Source organism: Capsicum annuum, chromosome 8 (assembly GCF_002878395.1).
Source record: "Capsicum annuum cultivar UCD-10X-F1 chromosome 8, UCD10Xv1.1, whole genome shotgun sequence".
Classification (NCBI taxonomy): Eukaryota; Viridiplantae; Streptophyta; class Magnoliopsida; order Solanales; family Solanaceae; genus Capsicum; species Capsicum annuum.
In genome coordinates, this window is record NC_061118.1 from 159,308,591 (window position 1) to 159,326,740 (window position 18,150).

General features: G+C 35.1%; 2 protein-coding genes across 6 annotated transcripts in view; both read left to right on the forward strand.

The window, feature by feature from the left end:
• Nucleotides 1-4: 4 nt before the first annotated feature.
• Nucleotides 5-7,980, forward strand: LOC107839883 (embryogenesis-associated protein EMB8; the record flags this gene model as incomplete). The annotated part of the gene is made up of 14 exons (XM_016683532.2): nt 5-69; nt 665-754; nt 1,247-1,308; nt 2,413-2,513; nt 2,800-2,889; nt 3,598-3,720; nt 4,254-4,331; nt 4,431-4,516; nt 4,612-4,660; nt 5,979-6,035; nt 6,123-6,253; nt 6,861-6,944; nt 7,107-7,173; nt 7,372-7,980. Coding segments are annotated over 14 exons (1,491 nt in total), but the record flags the coding sequence as incomplete, so codon positions are not given.
• LOC107839885 (embryogenesis-associated protein EMB8) overlaps nt 7,659-18,150 on the forward strand; it is a 28,714-nt gene continuing 18,222 nt past the window's right edge. Inside the window, exons 1-9 of one of the 5 annotated variants that reach the window (XM_016683537.2) lie at nt 7,659-7,788; nt 10,363-10,452; nt 13,836-13,893; nt 15,173-15,273; nt 15,591-15,680; nt 16,520-16,642; nt 17,217-17,294; nt 17,703-17,788; nt 17,964-18,012. In XM_016683537.2, coding sequence (XP_016539023.2) covers nt 10,378-10,452; nt 13,836-13,893; nt 15,173-15,273; nt 15,591-15,680; nt 16,520-16,642; nt 17,217-17,294; nt 17,703-17,788; nt 17,964-18,012 — 660 coding nt within the window. In that variant the 5' untranslated portion in view covers nt 7,659-7,788; nt 10,363-10,377. Of the gene's footprint in view, nt 7,789-9,543; nt 9,810-10,362; nt 10,453-13,831; nt 13,894-15,172; nt 15,274-15,590; nt 15,681-16,519; nt 16,643-17,216; nt 17,295-17,702; nt 17,789-17,963; nt 18,013-18,150 lie in introns of those variants that run through there. The other 4 variants (XM_016683533.2, XM_016683536.2, XM_016683534.2 and 1 more) reach the window with 4 other exon arrangements.

Genomic DNA, 18,150 nt, shown 5'->3' on the forward strand with positions numbered 1-18,150 from the left:
TTTGACCTTTAATTCTTCTTGTGACCTCTATCAAGAAGTTGTTTCCAGGTGTAAAATGCTCCATGGCAGGTAAGCAACTGAATAATGTTGTGGTATATGCTTTCTCATTCTTGATCATTTTGGAAAAAATGTGATGGTGATTTGAGATCAGTCTAATAAAAGAATTTGTATCAGGTGGATTGTAAGTCTGAATCGCGCGTTGAATTATATTTTTTTGATCAACTACTTGTTGCTATATGCTCCCTCCATTTAATATCTTGTTTGGTTTTGACTTGACATGGAGTTTAAGAAAGTAGAGAGTATTATTGAATCATATTGTCTTAAACTAATATATTTAGAATATACTAAAATATTGTTGAATCTTATGATCTTAAACATGTCATGTCGAAAGTTACAATTAAAGAGTTGCTATAAAAGGAAAGATATATTCCTTTTTGAAACGAACTAAAAAGTCAAGTAGATAAATAAATTGAAACAAAGGGAGTGTAATCAATGAATTCTATAGTATTTATCAGGAGAAGTGTAGTACTACTGTAATAGGCTGGTTGTAGCCTTGAAGTTTGAACTGTGTTTTGTGTTGAACATAAGAGCTATAGCTTTTCTGCTTTTGTTTCTACTTTCTCTCTTTTGTCCCTCATTGGTATTAATCTATTGCTTAATGCAGGTTTTCTTCTACTCCATGGCTTTGCAGTCCTCATCTTCAGACTGTTTTTTTGCAGTTGTTTGAAAGAATACCTGCTTGCAACTATCAAAGGTGCTTACAGGCTTCCTCAGTTTTTGTCCTTTTTGTTTTAAATTCTGCAATATGTTCTCCTAGTTCAGAGGGTTGCAGTTGTTGTTTCTCTCTTTTTTTGTAAAGAAAGAATTTGGTCCTTTGGACTTCTATCATTTATAGTAATCAATTTGGGAGCATTGTTTTTCTCTATATGTCAATCTAAGATATTGCACTGTCAGTCAAGTTATCGATAATAAACTCATTTCCCACCTTTTAATCGTTCCCTTTTCTGGATAAGTGAATTTTCTCTCCTTTGTCTGTTGAGTTCTATTGGCAAACATTTAGCTTTAGTTGTCACTTCCCACTTGAGCTGCTTGTGTACGGTTTCATGACGTGTTAATTTTACTTTTCAGTGTGCACTTGAAAATGTACTCACTTGATTTTGTGTAAAGAGAACATATTCTCATATCTATATATCTTTTACATACTGAAGAATTGATTTTCGGTAACTGATGCATTCTTTGCCTCCAGACAGATATTTAAAACAACTGATGGTGGGACAATAGCTCTGGATTGGCTACTGAATGTGGATGGTAAAGTGCATTTTATCTATTTATACACGTTCATCTCGACTGTTACAACTCGTAATATGATAAAACAACATTTTATTTTAAAGCTTAGGTTTGTTAGCTAACTAGTTCTAAAGGTTTGAATTTAAGAAAACTTGGCACATAATTCTAGTTGTTCATATCGAAGATGAAGGATTAGTTAAACAGATTACGCAACTTGACAGTATATAAGAATTGATTTAAGGCGGACAAATTACAATTTTTTTTGTTTTGCGAAAATTTAGAGGAAGAAAGAAGGTGGTATTATATTCTAGTCTGTCTGTTAGTTTTCCTGAAACAAAGAAGTCATCAAAAGGGTTTTAGAAGTAAGAACAAAAATGCTCGAAAAAATAGAAACAAAAAGGTAATGAAAGAACTTCTCTTCTACCTCCATCTTTTAGGATGTGAAACTTTTTGAATTATTAGAATGAGCCATATAAGATTGAATTCCTATTATTTTTGGGGTGTTTGAATGGAAAGAAATATAAGGGTGTAGGAAGTAATGAGAGTGGTTCTAAATAGTTTCAAATTATTTCTCTGTTTTCCCTCATTATTGGAGCTTATCCAATCATTCTATCAAAAAGTGGTTTTCCATGCTTAGGTAACTTAGCTTTCTATGTTTATTCTTTTTCCAGATATCTTTGTGTTTAGCTTATTCAAGCACTTTATCGAGCCTATATCATAATTTCATCGTATTAGTTAAATTCTGGATATAATAAATGTTTTGCTTGACTAATGTCTACTTGTTAGCTTTCTGAAATAGTCATTTTTAAGGGTGGATTTGTTAATTCGTTGTTGGTATTAGCTCACTGAAGTAGTTATATGAAAGGGTGGATTTTTTATTCTATTGTTGGTTGCCTTTTGATACCACTTGATATTATTTTGATATACATCTACTACATATGCAAGCTACTAGTTGTATTCATTTGCTTTATCAAGTACCTATCATAAGTTACAAGCTTATACCAGTCCAAGTGACTATATCAGCTCATCTAGATGAATTTTCTGGTTCTTGACTATCCCTTGCTTCTTTATATAAGCTATTTAGAGGAGTAAATTGATGCCAATTTCTGCTTTTTATTTTATTAGTTAAAAAACCATTCAAGGAAGGTTCTGATGGAGTTCCGAGTGATGATAAAACTCCCATCATTTTGGTGATTCCTGGTTTAACAAGCGACTCTAATTCTGCTGTAAGCTTTCTTCCACTCTTTTTGTATCCCTCCGAAATATTGAATTTTCTGATATCATTTGTCGCTTTCGCTCGTGGAGATCTTTTTTTTTGTGCCAAAATAGATCTTTTTATTTCCTTGAGTAATTATATTTCTTCCTTCTCTTGTGTGATCATTTTCCTTCTCTTTTCGTCTCTTGTCATTTCCACTGTATTGGTATTGGTTTGAGCTCTGTTGTTATATGATTACTTGAGATTATGTGCATTCGGTTGTAAACTTTTGCTTTAATTCTGTTTTAATTTAACAGTACGTCAAGCATCTTGCTTTCAAGATGAATAAATCTGGATGGAATGTCGTCGTGAGCAATCATCGGGGTCTCGGGGGATTGTCAATAACTGTGAGTACTCCTTCCTTTAACAAGGATTAATCTCTTCCAGTTGAGTTGCCTTTGATAAGAGAAGATATGGTCTAGATTTGTTCAGTTAAACTGCTTTTGAGAGGAGCAATGCTGTGAATTTTCTAATTTTGTGTTGCTGTTGCATCAGATTGTTTTGGATCTGGAACTGCTTTATTATTATTTCAAAAGCACAAAATTATAAGATTAGGTGCATAGCTGCACAACTTTGAAGAATTTCTTTTCAGGCTCCATGCACCAAGTAAATCTTATATGTGTTACAGCTTCATGTTAGCAACCTAGAGATACAGATACTTTGTGCATTAATATATTTGCAGAATCCTGCGGAAGTAATCGGTCATAAGGAATAAATTGAACAGTAGTTGTTTATTCAGATGGGATCGAGGTACTGTACTTGCTCCCCTGGTCAAAGTGACACTTATGGATGAAGTTTCCTGTATGTTGATCTTATTCTTTGCTCAAGGAATATGCTAATTTTAGTTGAGTCATGTCTAAGGAAATATAGCAGTCCCCTCTATGCCACAGGAGAGTGGTCATTCTTTAAAGATTCAGTCTTTAGCTTTTCCCATTCTTCATGATTCTGTTACTAAGGTGCATAAGTTTTCTAGTAAAATGCTTGTTGTCTTATAAATATACAGTGTGTACAATAGTGACCCCTGAAAGTAAAAGATTCATGATATTTGATGGCAGTCTGATTGCCTATACAATGCTGGATGGACGGAGGATGTCCGTGAAATCATTGGCCATCTCCACACCCAATACCCTCAAGCTCCTTTATTTGCGGTTGGCACTAGCATTGGTGCTAATGTTCTGGTACACAATTACTTATTTTGTTACTGAATATTTTGTTAGCTTTCCTAATATGAGCACAAAATTGTGCATCACTGCTGTGCTAAATAATCTTCTTTATGGTTACCTGAAAACTGAAACTAAATTTGAAAGATAAGGGAAGAGAATTACTATAGGTTCTTACAGTAAATATCTTCATAGAAGTTATTGTTGTCGGGATGGTTCATGTACACAAGCATATGATAACTGCTTATATGTCTATCATAATGCTATAATTGTCAGTTCTTCAAAGTTATATAGTAATTCCCTAGTGTATAGCTACAGTTTGACCATTACACAATAATTTCCTAATTTAGTATCAAAGATACATTAGGTTGATATGTTACAAACCTTAAGTGTGGATGGATGTGCTGATGATTTGATACCAAAAGGATATAAGTAAATGTACGATTCCTCTTCTAAATTTTGAGAATCCAATAAGTTCAGGTATATGCAATATGGCAAATATTCTGGACAATGCCAACAGCTATTTTATTCACAATATTAATAATTTCCAGGTAAAATATCTCGGTGAGGAAGGAGTTAATACTGCGATTGTTGGGGCTGTTGCCATCTGTTCTCCTTGGGACCTCTTGGTTAGTAACTAGACCAACTAATGTGCATGCTTTGACCTTTTTTTATCTGGTATATGTTCCCACAAAGGAGTTATCGGTCTTCTCCCTATCTTTTTCCAGATTGGTGACAGGTTTATTAAGCGCAAGCTTGTGCAGAGACCCTATGACAGAGCTTTAGGAATTGGATTAAAAGATTATGTCATGCTGTAAGTAATGGCTTTGATATTGGCTGTGATGGCATAATTCCTAAAGTAATTCTAGGTGTCCTTATTCTCTGTGTGGTGAAATCTGAGTTTTGCAGGCATCGGAGTATTCTGCCTCGTCTGACAGATTCGAAAAGCATTTCTAAGGTCATCTGTTTGTCTTATTGATCTCTTCTCAGTGCTTTAACTTCTCCATCAATCACTTAAATCAGTCAACCCACTAAGCTTCAATTCCAAGCTAGTTTTGGTTATATGAATCTTCTATATCCATTCGGTGCTCGGGGTGGTTCATGGAACCCGTTTCCATTTAAAACTAAACTTTGGTGCAGATATAGCACGTGCCTAGGGGAGTACGTCTTAGCAAATCCAATGTTAGGAGGATTTATAATTTTGTGGCTATTTAACTAATTTAAAACATGATATTAGGACTATTATATGCTGCAACCAGCTATGTAGAACTCAGTTATGTGAAGTTCCCTAATAAAATATGTTATGTTCTTCTAATTTTTGAGGTTTCTAGCATGCGCCCAGGTGAAACTCTAGGAGATATAGGAGCATACTGCTGACTTAACATAGAATGGTGGGTCAGTTGAGCAAATACTAACATGTGGGAAGAAGTGATATAATATGCTATAGAAATTCTTATGAAAAAAATAAGTAAATATAAAATCTAACTTCTCGTGGAGAAAATGATTTTTTTAGTGCCAACAAAGTATGATAAAGATAAATGTGAAGTCCGGAATGGGCGTACTTTTCTGTATGTGGATACCTATCCATTTTATTTTAGTTTCGGGTGTTCCTCTTTAGATGAGACATCCATTGCATAGAACACATGAAAGAAGAATGTTAGTAGGGGAAAAGAAACCTTTGATGCTCTTTGAACTTTCAGAACCATTGCAGTATCAAGAAGCTAACTTAACACATGCGCTCTGTGATAAACGATTAGATATAATATCTTAATAGTAACTTCAAGGATGCAGTGCAGTCCTCTTTTTAGAATGCGTATATTACTAACTGTTGAAGACATTGAAGAAGTAGTGAACTCAAACAAAAAACAAAGTAGACTTGGTTCCAGCTTTCAGTTATAACTATTCTAATAGTTAGTTACAAAGTAGTTAACGGCTAGTTGAGTTAGTTAGGCATATCACAAGCTAGTATATATACATAAAAAATGTACATTGTTCTATTCATTCAATACAAGCATTTACTCTTCTCTCTCATCTTCTTCTCTCAGTTCTCTTCTTTCCCTTCTTCTACAAATACTATCAAACTCTGTACTTCCTCCATTGTTGAATAAACAAGAAACTTACTGCTATCTTGTATAATTACACTAATGACACATTTCTCTAAGTTGCTTGTAAAAGAGTTACCAATTTAGTTGATAATTTATGCAACTAACAAATAGATGAACTATCTTTTGTGTATTGCTTATTCTGATGGCTTGTTTATTTTGTTTCTCTTGCAGATAAGTTGTATCAGAGATTATGACAAACATGTTACTTGTGTTCTTGCCAATTTTGAGGTAACACAACTTGACCTCCTTTCTCAATATGTCTGTCTGATACCTAATTAAATAATCAGCATTTATTTCCATCCCCTCTCCCCCAAGACTGTTGATACTTATTACAGGAAAGTTAGCTGTAGTAGTTATATATTAAATGTGAGGGTCCCCCTCCTCTGCATTAGTGCCTTGGATGATCCAGTCTGTTCAAAGGAAACAATTCCATGGGATGAATGTCGGTATGTCATCCTTTCTGTTGCAAAGTCTCTCCCTTTAGCTTCATTTCAAATTTCTAGATTGGATAAAAGGTTGGTACTGATGTGAAGCTGTACTGAAAGTTTATATGGTTGCATGGAAAAAGATGTTGCTGCAAGGTTTCTAACTAGGCTTTTACTACATAGTTCACCCCCTGAGCTTGTAGCCAAATCTCTTTTACATAACAGTTTTACGGGAACCTTTTACATACCAAACTTCTCTTCCGCTGTGGTTAATTTAATAGTTTAATATCTCAAGCATGTGCGGTAGTCAGGTTTGAGCCAAACGTAATGGAAACTGAAGGCACTTGTGCAGATAAACTTACTTCTGTCCCGTCCCTCCTCCTCTAAAGAGTGTAACTATTTCCAACGCTCAATGGGTTTTCAGTGAAGTAATAATTATTATGAACACACATAATCACCTTAGAAGTTGAGGCTTGCTTATATTGAAGTCTCTTTTATTAGTTCAAAGCCATCCTCATATCATCTCTGTATGCCCCTGAGGGCTTAGCATCATAATCATTTTGCCTTGTATACATATCTGTGTGTTCTGCTACTGCAAATATAGCTTGATAGCATGATTATCTTTCAGGGCAAACAAAAATGTCGTACTGGCTACTACACAGCATGGGGGACACTTGGGACATATTGAAGGGATGATGGCAAAAAGCCTCTGGTAATATACGTTCCTCTCATCACAGATATGGATTTTGGACATGACTATTCAGATGTATCGCTTGCGTCCCTTCAAGCCTTGTATTGAAATGTCTAGTGACTAATTTAATAGTAGATGATATCTGTGAAGAGAAAAAGTTATCAGGTCCTCCTTTTGTGGCAGGTGGGTTAGGGCCGCCGATGAATTCCTTTGTGTTTTGAACTCCAGCTCATTGATTCATAGAGAAAAGGTATGCAAATTTGCACTCACTCTCATTTAAATTGCTCATGATTTTAAAGATGAGCTACCTAGGTAGTTAATTGGCTATACTGATTTATAGCTCTACTAGCTTGTAAGTTATCGCGAAGGCCCCATGGTGAATTCTTATATTTCAGGATGATGATTTTTGGGAACCTTGAAAGTTGTCTTATGCCATTGTATTATGCAGATACAAAATACCATAGTGGACAGTCCCCTGAAATCAATTGATCAGGCACCATATGTGAGTATAAGAGAAGACGGTTTAGTGACTGCATTTAGCAACGATACATCAGATGAAATAGGAAATGAGCAACTGGCCAAAGATGACAAGGCTGGAGATGGTATTAGAGTTGACAATGGCACGGTGCGCCAAGAACCAAATGCAACGACTCAATTTGATCCTGTTCGTGTCCCAAATATCAATGCAGTTATGGTTCCTGTTAAAAATTGTCTAAATCAGCTCTCTCGGTGCAGTAAGATGTCAATGTGGGCACTTGCATGCGTTGCAATCACTACCGCATGGCCAATTCTGGGTTCACTGTTTTTCAAGAGAAAACGGCGCTACATTTTCTCCTCATCCTCAGCCAAAAGATGACGATGTCATGTATGTGACCATGCCTGCCTAATTTATAGTCATTATTGTTGTAGATACATTTATCATACAAATGCTTGGGGAAGGGTGGGAATTGCTGAGATCCAAAGTAGAGTTCTTAAGGCTCTACTATTTCTTATTTAGTACTTAGAAATGATCATACCTAATGAATAAGAGCTAGTTATTTGGCTCCTTTTATGAAAGTTTTTGTGACAGAAGTTTTAACCATTCTTGTGATTTTACGTCTCTGAGTCTGATATATCAGACATATATTAATATATAATAACATTGCACAAATGTCTTACATTATCAGCTTAATTTAGCCTATGACAAATGACAATATGTTAGATTATCATTTTTACTATGATATTCGATTAGTATCAGTTTATCATAAAGATTTACCTGTACATAATTACCTCATTTTCAACAGCATGTTTCACATGAATCACTCTATATATTCACAACTTGTTTATGTCAAGATCAGGATGATAAATGGAGGAAGAATGAGGATGTCCTAATAGAGAGGGAGACAAGAGAGATAAAAAAAGGATCCATTTGATAGCTGCTCTTTTTCTCTTATTAAAAATAAAATATAGGCATGTATAATTGTATAGTAGCAAAGGGCTTGATAATCTCGTTATTGGTAGAATGGTAGGGGCAAGAGATACAAAGGTTTCAAGTACATTTTTTGTATAAATAAAGTAGATAAATAAAATCAAGGAAAGAGCTACGACTCATGAAAAATGTTACATTGAAAAAAAAAGAAACCCAATTATTTACATTATCCTGATTTTTTTTTCTTGTTGTAAGAAACATACTCCATATATGTCGTTTAGATACGTAAATATTAAAATATTATGAAAAGTAAAAAGTCACCAACATATATAACGAGCTGATGAACATAACTAAATCGAATTCCTTTCATGCTTCTCTGCATTTACCATATGATCCAAGTAAAATTTTCTTATTATTTTTTTATTTTTATAACTCAGTACCACGTAACCTGTGAATATGAATATACTTTAGTTTGTAGAACACTTGAATCTTGGAGATTCTATATTGACTACTAGGAGTTAATAACTCACTCAATTTTGAACTTTTATCCCAGAAAGTCACTCAACTTTGAATTTTTATCCCATAAAATCACTCAACTTTGATCTTTATTCAGAAAGTTGAGTGATTTTTTTGAGTAAAAATGTGAAAGTTGAGTGACTTTCTAGGATAAAAGTCCAAAGTTGAGTGACCATTTGAGTTATTAACTCTGACTACTAGCCACAAGGTCCCAATGAACCCTCCCTTCTTAGTTCTTACACATTTCACATTTAAGTACTGTTGGATGGACTAGGAAATATAATAATATTTATTAATAATTTGAAAAATACAGGTAATGTTAAGGCACGTTGAGTGTTAAATAAGTTTTTCTATAAGATGAGAAGTAAGAATAACAAAATTTTAATGCGAAAATCAGTAAGGCAAAGAGAAGGTAGATATAAGACACTGAATGTTAGAGCTAACTCTTCTAATTCTCACTCAATTTATTGAAATAAGAATGAAATAAATTTATTGAAATAAGAATGAAATGCTCCAATAATTGACACTTACCGCTCACTATAATCATTATGTGTCATTTTCATTACACCACGTGTGTTAATGCATGACTGCCATATTTTCCATTCAAAGAGTTTTGGAGCATCTTCATATTTTGCTAACCTTCTATACATATACACACCTTTTGCTCTAATACTTTCCATCACTCTTTCTTAACCCTTTTTCGAATTCCCCATGGATTGCTTTCAGTTAAGCTCACAATCCCCATATGAGCTTCTGCTTAATGCTGCTTTCTTGATACCATTTTCTCATTATTTCTTGGCATTTCTATTTTTACTCGCTGTATTGCTTTGTCATTTCGTGGAGATGTACTTCATGCAAGAATTGTTCACTGGATTTAGGGGACAACCTGTGTCTTTGACCTTTAATTCTTGCTGTGACCTCTATCAACAAGTTGTTTCCAAATGTAAAACTCTTAATGGCAGGTAAATAACTGATTTAGGGGGTGACGAAATTAAAAATGTAATACTGATGAATTTGAATGCTTTTTGATTCTTGATCATACTTGGAATTTTGGTATGATGATTTGGGACCGTTCAAAAAAAAAAAACCATTTTATCAGGTCGATTGTTAGTCTAAATCATGTACTGATACGCGTTTTCAAGCAATTGTTGTTGTAATCAATTAACTCTTGTCTTGTAAGTAACGAAAAAGTGTTAATTCTAGACAACATACTTAGACTGTTCTTGCATGTGATAGTCAGGGGTAGAGCTAGGTAGGGCCCTTCGGCGGAAAATTAAACTGTATATACAATGTTAAAATAATCTTTTATGTATGTATTTTTAGTAGATGTTGAATCTCCTTGGCTTCTTCACGTAGGTAGTTACTTCTTCTTCGTTTATTTGAACCCATTTAATGAAAATTCTGGCTTCGTGACTAGTGATAGGATGATTGGAATCCCGGGCTTTGAACTGAAGTTGAGTATAAATGGCTTTTTGTTCATTCATTGGTACGACATTTTCCTATTGTTCATTGCAGGTATTCATCTACACCATGGCTTTGCAGTCCTCATCTTCAGACTGCCTTTGTGCACTTCTTTGGAAGGGCACCCGTTTGCAACTACCGAAGGTGATAAATAGACTTATTTAGTTTCACCTCTTTTCGTTTTCTTCTGCTGCTCATTTATCAGCAACGGGAGATACCTTTTTCCACTTGCAAAATCTCAGCATTTGAATTTTGGAACATCTTTCTCCCCATTCAATTGCAATTCAATTTTCTTTGTTAGTTTGGTCCCTGGATCATCTCTATCATGTCCCTGAACCCGAACTAACACACAACACGCTGTTGTGAAGTATAAACTCTAGTCTAACTAACCCAATGCACCACCAACTAAGTCCTAGTTAACTTAGCATAACAACTCACATACTAACTAATAACCAACGAACTAATTGACAACTCTTGCTAGCTAACCAGTCAACTAACAGTTGTAACTAACTAATGAGTTTATCCATCATAAAATATCATTTATAATCACTTGGGTTGCATGCTTGTGAGTAAATGTTCAATCTAGAATATCTGTCGCGTCCCAAAATAATCCCTAGACGTGACTGACACCCGCTAACACTCCCTGTCGGGAGAACCGAACCAATCTTCCTTACACTTTATCGGTTAATAAGCTCTAAAATAAGGTATGTGCAACTCCAACACATCAATAAATAACGAATAATCATTCACAAAAATTCATAATCAAACTATAAATTCAACAATCACTCGAGAACTAATTCTTTGTCCCACATTCCACACTACGATATGGAGCATCTAAAATGGAGTTACATGAGTTCAATCTTCGGGCATGCAAATCCAATGAAAAGAAACATAAACTACATAGCCAAAGCTAAAACGAAAGCCTCCACGAACAATGCGATTGCTCACCTTAGCAATAGAATCCTTACGAAGGAACCTGTCACCCACTAGTTTCACCTTGCGCGGTATCATCTGCAGACTGTAAGTAAGGAGTGAGCTATATATAAATATAACTCAGTAAGATCATTGGCTCGCTACTTTAAGTAGTCCTGGAACAAGTATTAGAAAATACAACAACACCAAGAACATAAAATTATTACACACAGGAACTATAGCATAATAAGGTGACCAATGAGGCCCAACAATCCTTCATCAAGAATCATATACCTCAAACAAAGCACTTATCATAATTTGTAATTAAAGTAATTAGCCAACACTAGGAGTATCGGGCAACATATACAATGCGCCAAATATATCAGGAGTATACACAACACGCATACATAATACTCAGGGAAGCATACACAATGTCTCATATCAAATCAACAAGCATACACAATGCTCAAAGGAAGCATACGCAATGCCCCAATCTCACAGTACACAATCATATCATATCACGGAATAATTTATAACGGGAGAATTAGTATTCTTAAACATAAAGTATATATGTCTAGGCTTGAAGTCCACCGATTCTGCCAACCACACACTCGTCCCAACATATGGACCGGGAGGAAAAAACACACTTTTTAAAATAAATTTGAAAAGCAAACACCCAAAGCTTAAAGTCTCACTTACCTCGCTAATGACAAGTTCTCCAACCTAGTAATGCCTGAAACACCAACCAAATAGCCTCCAATGGCTTCAATCTATGTAAAAATATTAATAAACGATATCAATTATACTAGTCAGAGTCAAATGACAATATCCGCAACTTTCAGTCCTATTTCTACTCCTTAATATCTCACACCTTAACCATGAATTGAAAAGGTAAAAATATCCCAACCCACAATCCAAACGTAGCACTTTCAAAGACGGTGAATTGCTCTAACAGATACATCAATATCTGATCCTCTTATTGATAGATCGAGTCACTACTATAGCCATACACGTCTCTCATCATTAGTCAGTTATCGTGAAATCAAAAAGTTTATTTCTCTTTTTGTTAGAAGTAGTAGCAATCAAAGTTACAATATGAATCAATAGGAAAAAACTGAATAGTTGCTTCACGGTGGTGCTAAGCTTCAATATTTTTTTGTTTGTCTAACTCCACTAACAATTAATCATTGATCAATAATTTAGTACTTCAACCATCATCCTACTCTTAAAGCTTTATCCTATACGACAACTCCAATTCAAGCGGAAAAATATGAAGAATGGAAAAAGTTGATACCTGGTACTAGTCTTCTGAAAATTCTCAATTTAGTAAACAACCTTTTTGCATTCAATTTCCCAAGTGTCTAAGCTACAGAGAAAAACTAGGTAACACTGGGTGCTTGTTTTCTCCTCAAAAATAATGGAATAGAGAGCCCTAATATGTTTACTCTTTCAGTTACTGAGTCATGAAAGCTGGAAAAGGGAATAGGTTTTGACTTTATTACGGTATCATTCTAAGATACTATCAGTTTCGGTCTCCCTCGTTGTCGGGTTAATATTGGCGATATTTAGCTTAGTGCACTTATTGTTTGAACTGTTTAATTATGGGTTTCACACCTTAACTATACTCTCCAGTTAGGGCATCGAAATGAAACTCACTTGTCTGCAAGGCAGTTACCTCTGACATTATAAAAAGATCATATTCTCATAACTTACTCTGAAGGCGAGCCTTGGAGTAAGTGGTAAAGTTGCCGCCATGTAACCAGGAGGTCATGGGTTCAAGCCTTGAAAACAGCTTCGGCAGAAATGGCAGGTAAGGTTGTGATACGAGAATGACCACGGAGATGGACATATGTGAGATGTATTGAACCCGAGACTTGGAGCGTGAAAGTGAAGTGCAAAGGAGGGCCTAAATAGTCTCCAAAACAGTCCACAAACTACACTCCAAGGGCACCTAAAGTGAAGCCTTTGACTAAGGGGTCTTTTGGACATTTCACACAATTTTTGTAACCTACTATAAATAGAATATGTTAGGTCATTTACTACTAAGACTATGATGATATTTGTAAGTTGTATAACACAAGTCCTCTTTTCTCTTTAGGAGGCAACCCGAAATTAGGGTGATACTAGTGTGGAATCACTAGTGTTGCATTCATGGCTTGAGACGTTGGTGTTTCGAGAAGGTAAAGTCCCTCTTGTGTCAACGTATGAGTTAGGTTAATCGTTGCGTGTAGTGTTAAGGGTCCAAGAGTATCACATGTTCTTGGGTTCTTAAGATTATACCAACCAAGGTCTAACTATCTATCCTTTGTTCCTTTTATTCTTGTAATCGTTTGTACTAGTTTGTTCTCGTTTCTAGGGAATCCGTGAGTTGTTGTTACAATATTGTTGTGTTCTTCTTCTTGTGTTGCAACTTAGGTTGGTTGTTTTGTGCCTTTCCTAGCTTTTCTTGTATCAGGCTGCGTACAATATACCCCTGTGGTGAGGCCCTTCCCCGGACCCTGCGCATAGCAGGAGCTTTAGTGCACCGGGCTCTCCTTTTCTTAATTCTCATACCTTACTATACAGATGAAGAATTGCTACATTTTGGTCACTAATGCATTCTTGACTCCAGACAGATATTTCACATTTCTGATGGTGGGAATATAGCTTTGGACTGGCTAAGGAAAGTTGATGGTAAAGTACATCTCGTCACCGTCATTTCATGATGGGTTGTTTCAGCTCATCATTTGCTTGAATAAGCTTGTATTTAGAAATTACTGAACTTTAAAATTAATAAGAATCTGTATTATGTCAATGTACATGGTTAATTTCTCTACAAGACTGAAGTCTTTGTAGAGTTCCAGTAGTGAAATTTTTTTCTAGTCATAGAGAACTTATCCCAACTATGTTGGATAACCAGTTCTAAATGCTTTGTGTTCTAGACAACTTAGACCTTATGAATGGATGCTCTAGAAAATGGAAACTTGAAAGGTGATCTTAGTAGTTCATTTTGAAGAATTTTTCCGGAAAAAAGTAGTTCATATCGAAGATGAATTAGTGAAGCAACTTCAAAAAAATGTACAGAAGTTGATTTAAGGAGGACCGAATTGGAATAAGTTCAGGGGAAGAAAGGTGGTGGTATTATATTTAGCTTCACCATTTATTTTGTCTAATAATAGTCAATGAAGGGTGATAAGAGTACCATACAGGAGAATAAAAAGGCTATGGAAGAACATCATCCAACTCCATATGTTAGGATGTAGAGAAGTCCTTTTGATTTTCTAGAATGAACCAATAAAAGATCAAATTTCTATTTTTTGTGTGCGTGATGGAAAGCAATGTAAAGGTTTTTGACGTAATTGGAAAACTTCTTTAGTTATTCAACTACTTAATCTGCCTTTCCTCATCATTGAAGCTTTATTCTCCTCTTTCTATGCAAGCATGATTTTTCTTCGCTTGGATAACTTGGAATTTTTTGTTTTTTCCCCCTCAAACATCACTGTGCCTGTTTTTGAGGTAGCTGATTCAAGCATTTATCAGCCTATATCATAACGACTTTGTTGAAGATACCATTAAATAAATAAAAGTTGGTTTTCTTCAACAACTTAAGCTTGTGGATGAGTCGGTAACTGGCTTTAACAGACTTCATTGTATTAATGAGAATTCCTTTTTCTTTTTTTTTTTTAAAAAGAACCAAAAATGACTTCCATTTGCTAATAGTTACTTTAGCTTATTGAAATACTTATGCTTAACGTGAACTTTGAATTTCTGATTGGTTGCATTTTTATAGCACTTATCTGTTATGATTATCCCTGCTAAATATGCAAAACTACAATCTCTAATCATTAGCTTTAACAAATACTTGTCTGAAGTTCGAGATCTCACCAGATCAGTGGAGTACTTCCCCGATGCTTTTATATGCTACTTAATGGGAGTAAATTTCCACCAATCCTGTTTCTTTTTTATTTATTAGTTGAAAAGCCATCCATTGAACGTCTTGATGGAGTTCAGAGAGATGATAAAAGCCCCATCTTGCTAGTCATTCCTGGTTTAACAAGTGACTCTTATTCTGCTGTAAGCTCTCATCCACTCTTCTCCTGTTGCCTTCAAATTATGATTTTTTGCTTGTTTATGTGCCTCTCTTTTGGAGAAACAATTTTGGGGCAAAAATATATTCATCCTCCATCGAGTTTTATTTCTCTTCCATTCTTATCTGTTTATAAACATTTTTCTTCCCTTCCTCTCAATAGATATTATCAGGTCTTCTAGCTTTGATTGTTTCAACTTTATACTGGGGTTGATTGAGCTTTATCATATGATTCTTTGGGATTATATGCTATTCACTGCAAATATTTATTTTATTCTTTCTTAAAGCTGCTTTAACTTAGCAGTACATAAAGCATCTCACTTTCAAGATGGCCAAACGTGGATGGCATGTCGTCGTGAGCAATCATCGGGGTCTCGGCGGAGTGTCAGTAACTGTGAGTACTCCGTCCTTGAGCAGAAACTTAATCTATTCCAGTTTAGTTGCATTTGATAAGCGAAAATATGTGTAATATTTCCGTCAATTGAATTGCTCGGCAGAGGAAAGGTGCTATGAACTTTCTAATTTTAAGTTGCTGATAGATCAGCTGGTTTTTGCACCAAAACTGCTTTGTTACTGTTTCACAATGGTGTCTTTAGTTTAGGTGTGTAGCTGCATAGCATTTTGAACAATTCTTTTCCAGTTCCCTTCATCAAGTAAATCTGACATGTGTGTCGCATATTACTCACCTAAGTACGCAGCTATTCTACTGCATTAAAACATTTTGCAGATTTCTACAGAACTAATTGATCAAAGGATCTATGAAATTAATGTGTACTTGAGTCATCTCCGGAGAGATGAATTTTAGCATCTCATATCTTGGGTTAAAGTAGTCTATGGTCCACAAAGGTTCTATGCCCATGGGATCATTAGTAATAAGTTCCACTCTGGTCAAAGTTTCATTGATGGACGAGGTTGGTCCGTAGTTATCCCGTTCTTCATTATTATTAGCTTCTAGATTGCATTTGTCATAGCATAGCTAGAAGCTATGGCTAGGAAAATGTAGGAAATGGAAAACCTCCTCAAGTTCTTATTTTTCCTCTTGAACTCTGTCCCTGTAAATTTTCTCTAAACATTTATAAATAAAACTAGAAAATAGCAGAAGTTAAGTAGTGAAGTATTCTAAGCCTCTAAGGTGCATAACTCTGCTAGTAAAATGTTTATTGTGCTATCAGTATATATAGTGCGCGGACTCTTGAGCAATGAAAGCTCAAGATTCATGATATCTTGATGCAGTCTGATCGTTTTTATAATGCTGCATGGACGGAAGATGTCCGCAAAGTCATTGACCATCTCCACACCCAATACCATCAGGCTCCTTTATTTGTTGTTGGCCTTAGCTTTGGTGCTAATCTTCTGGTACGGCATTACATATTTTGTAATTGAATATTCTATTAGCTTTCCTTATGTGACCACAATCTGCAACACTTATTTACAAATCAATCTTCTCTATGATGATCTGAAAAATGAAACTAAATTTTAAAGATAATGGAAGAGAATTATCATAGCTGTTTGCAGTAAATATTTTCGGAGAAGTTATTATTTTCAGAAAGGATCAAATACGTGCACGCACAACAGGTACACAAGCATATGACAACTGTCTCAATAGATTTCATAACAGTTAATTTGTCAGTTTTGCATCGTTATATACATAACCCCTTGTTTATAGCAACATTATGACCATTACAAAAAAATTCTGCAGTAGTACAGAAAGTTACTTCTAAATAATATATTCTCCGTTTACTAGTTGGTCCATCTGCTTTAAATTGATCTTAAGCTTGAATCAATGTGCTTGATTCAATTTCCAATGCTTTTAAGTAAGTGGGCATTCTTCTTCAAAATTTTGAGAATCCAATGATTCCAGGCATATGCATTATGGCAGATGTTTCAACAAGCCAATAACTATTTTATTGATAATATTAGTAATTTCCAGGTAAAATATCTTGGTGAGGAAGGATTTAATACTGCAATTGCTGGGGCAGCTGCAGTATGTTCTCCTTGGGACCTTTTGGTTAGTATCTAAGACTAATTAATCTGCATCATCTGACTTTCTTTTAAGGAATTGGTGAATTGCTAACTTCTTTGGTTTCATACATGTTATTCTTAATCTGGTATATCTTCCCAATTAAGTTGGATTCAACTACATATTGTTTTGTTTCTCGAGTCAATGGATGGTATGATCCATTGGATTATCATTATCTGGAAAGGTTATCTAGCTTGAAACAATTCCGTGAAGATGCTAGATGAAGATAGTGATGGTGGAAACGTAATTCAACAAGAGTCAAATTAGTCATTTCTTAAATTTATTCTGTACCGTAGGGACCTGTTATTCTGTCCTTTGCTTATGTCGCAAAAGAATTATTCCTTCTTTTCTCTATGTATCTGAGTCAAATCCATTTCTCTAATTATTTTTTTTCAGATTTGTGACAGGTTTATGAATCGCAGACTTGTGCAGAAATTTTATAACAGAGCTCTTACGATTGGATTAAAAGATTATGCCAAGCTGTAAGGCTCTCTTTATCAGTCTGGTATCGTATTTAGTTGAATGGATTTGCATTGACTGTGATGATGGCATTAATGATAAGTTAATTCAAGGTTCCTTACTACTCTTGAAGTTTTTTTAGACTTGGCCTTCCTCAGATAGCCTAAATCTTTTGTGTGCAAATTCTGAGTTTTGCAGGCATCAGACAGTAATGTCTAGGTTGGCAGATTGGGAAGGCATTGTTAAGGTCATCTCTTTATCTTACTCATCTCTTGTCGGTCTTTGTCTTGTATTCAGATCACTTAAAATCAATCAGTCAATACTAGTTGGGATGGTTATATAAATCCTCTATACCCATCCCTCTCTCGGGCTGGTATCATCATGG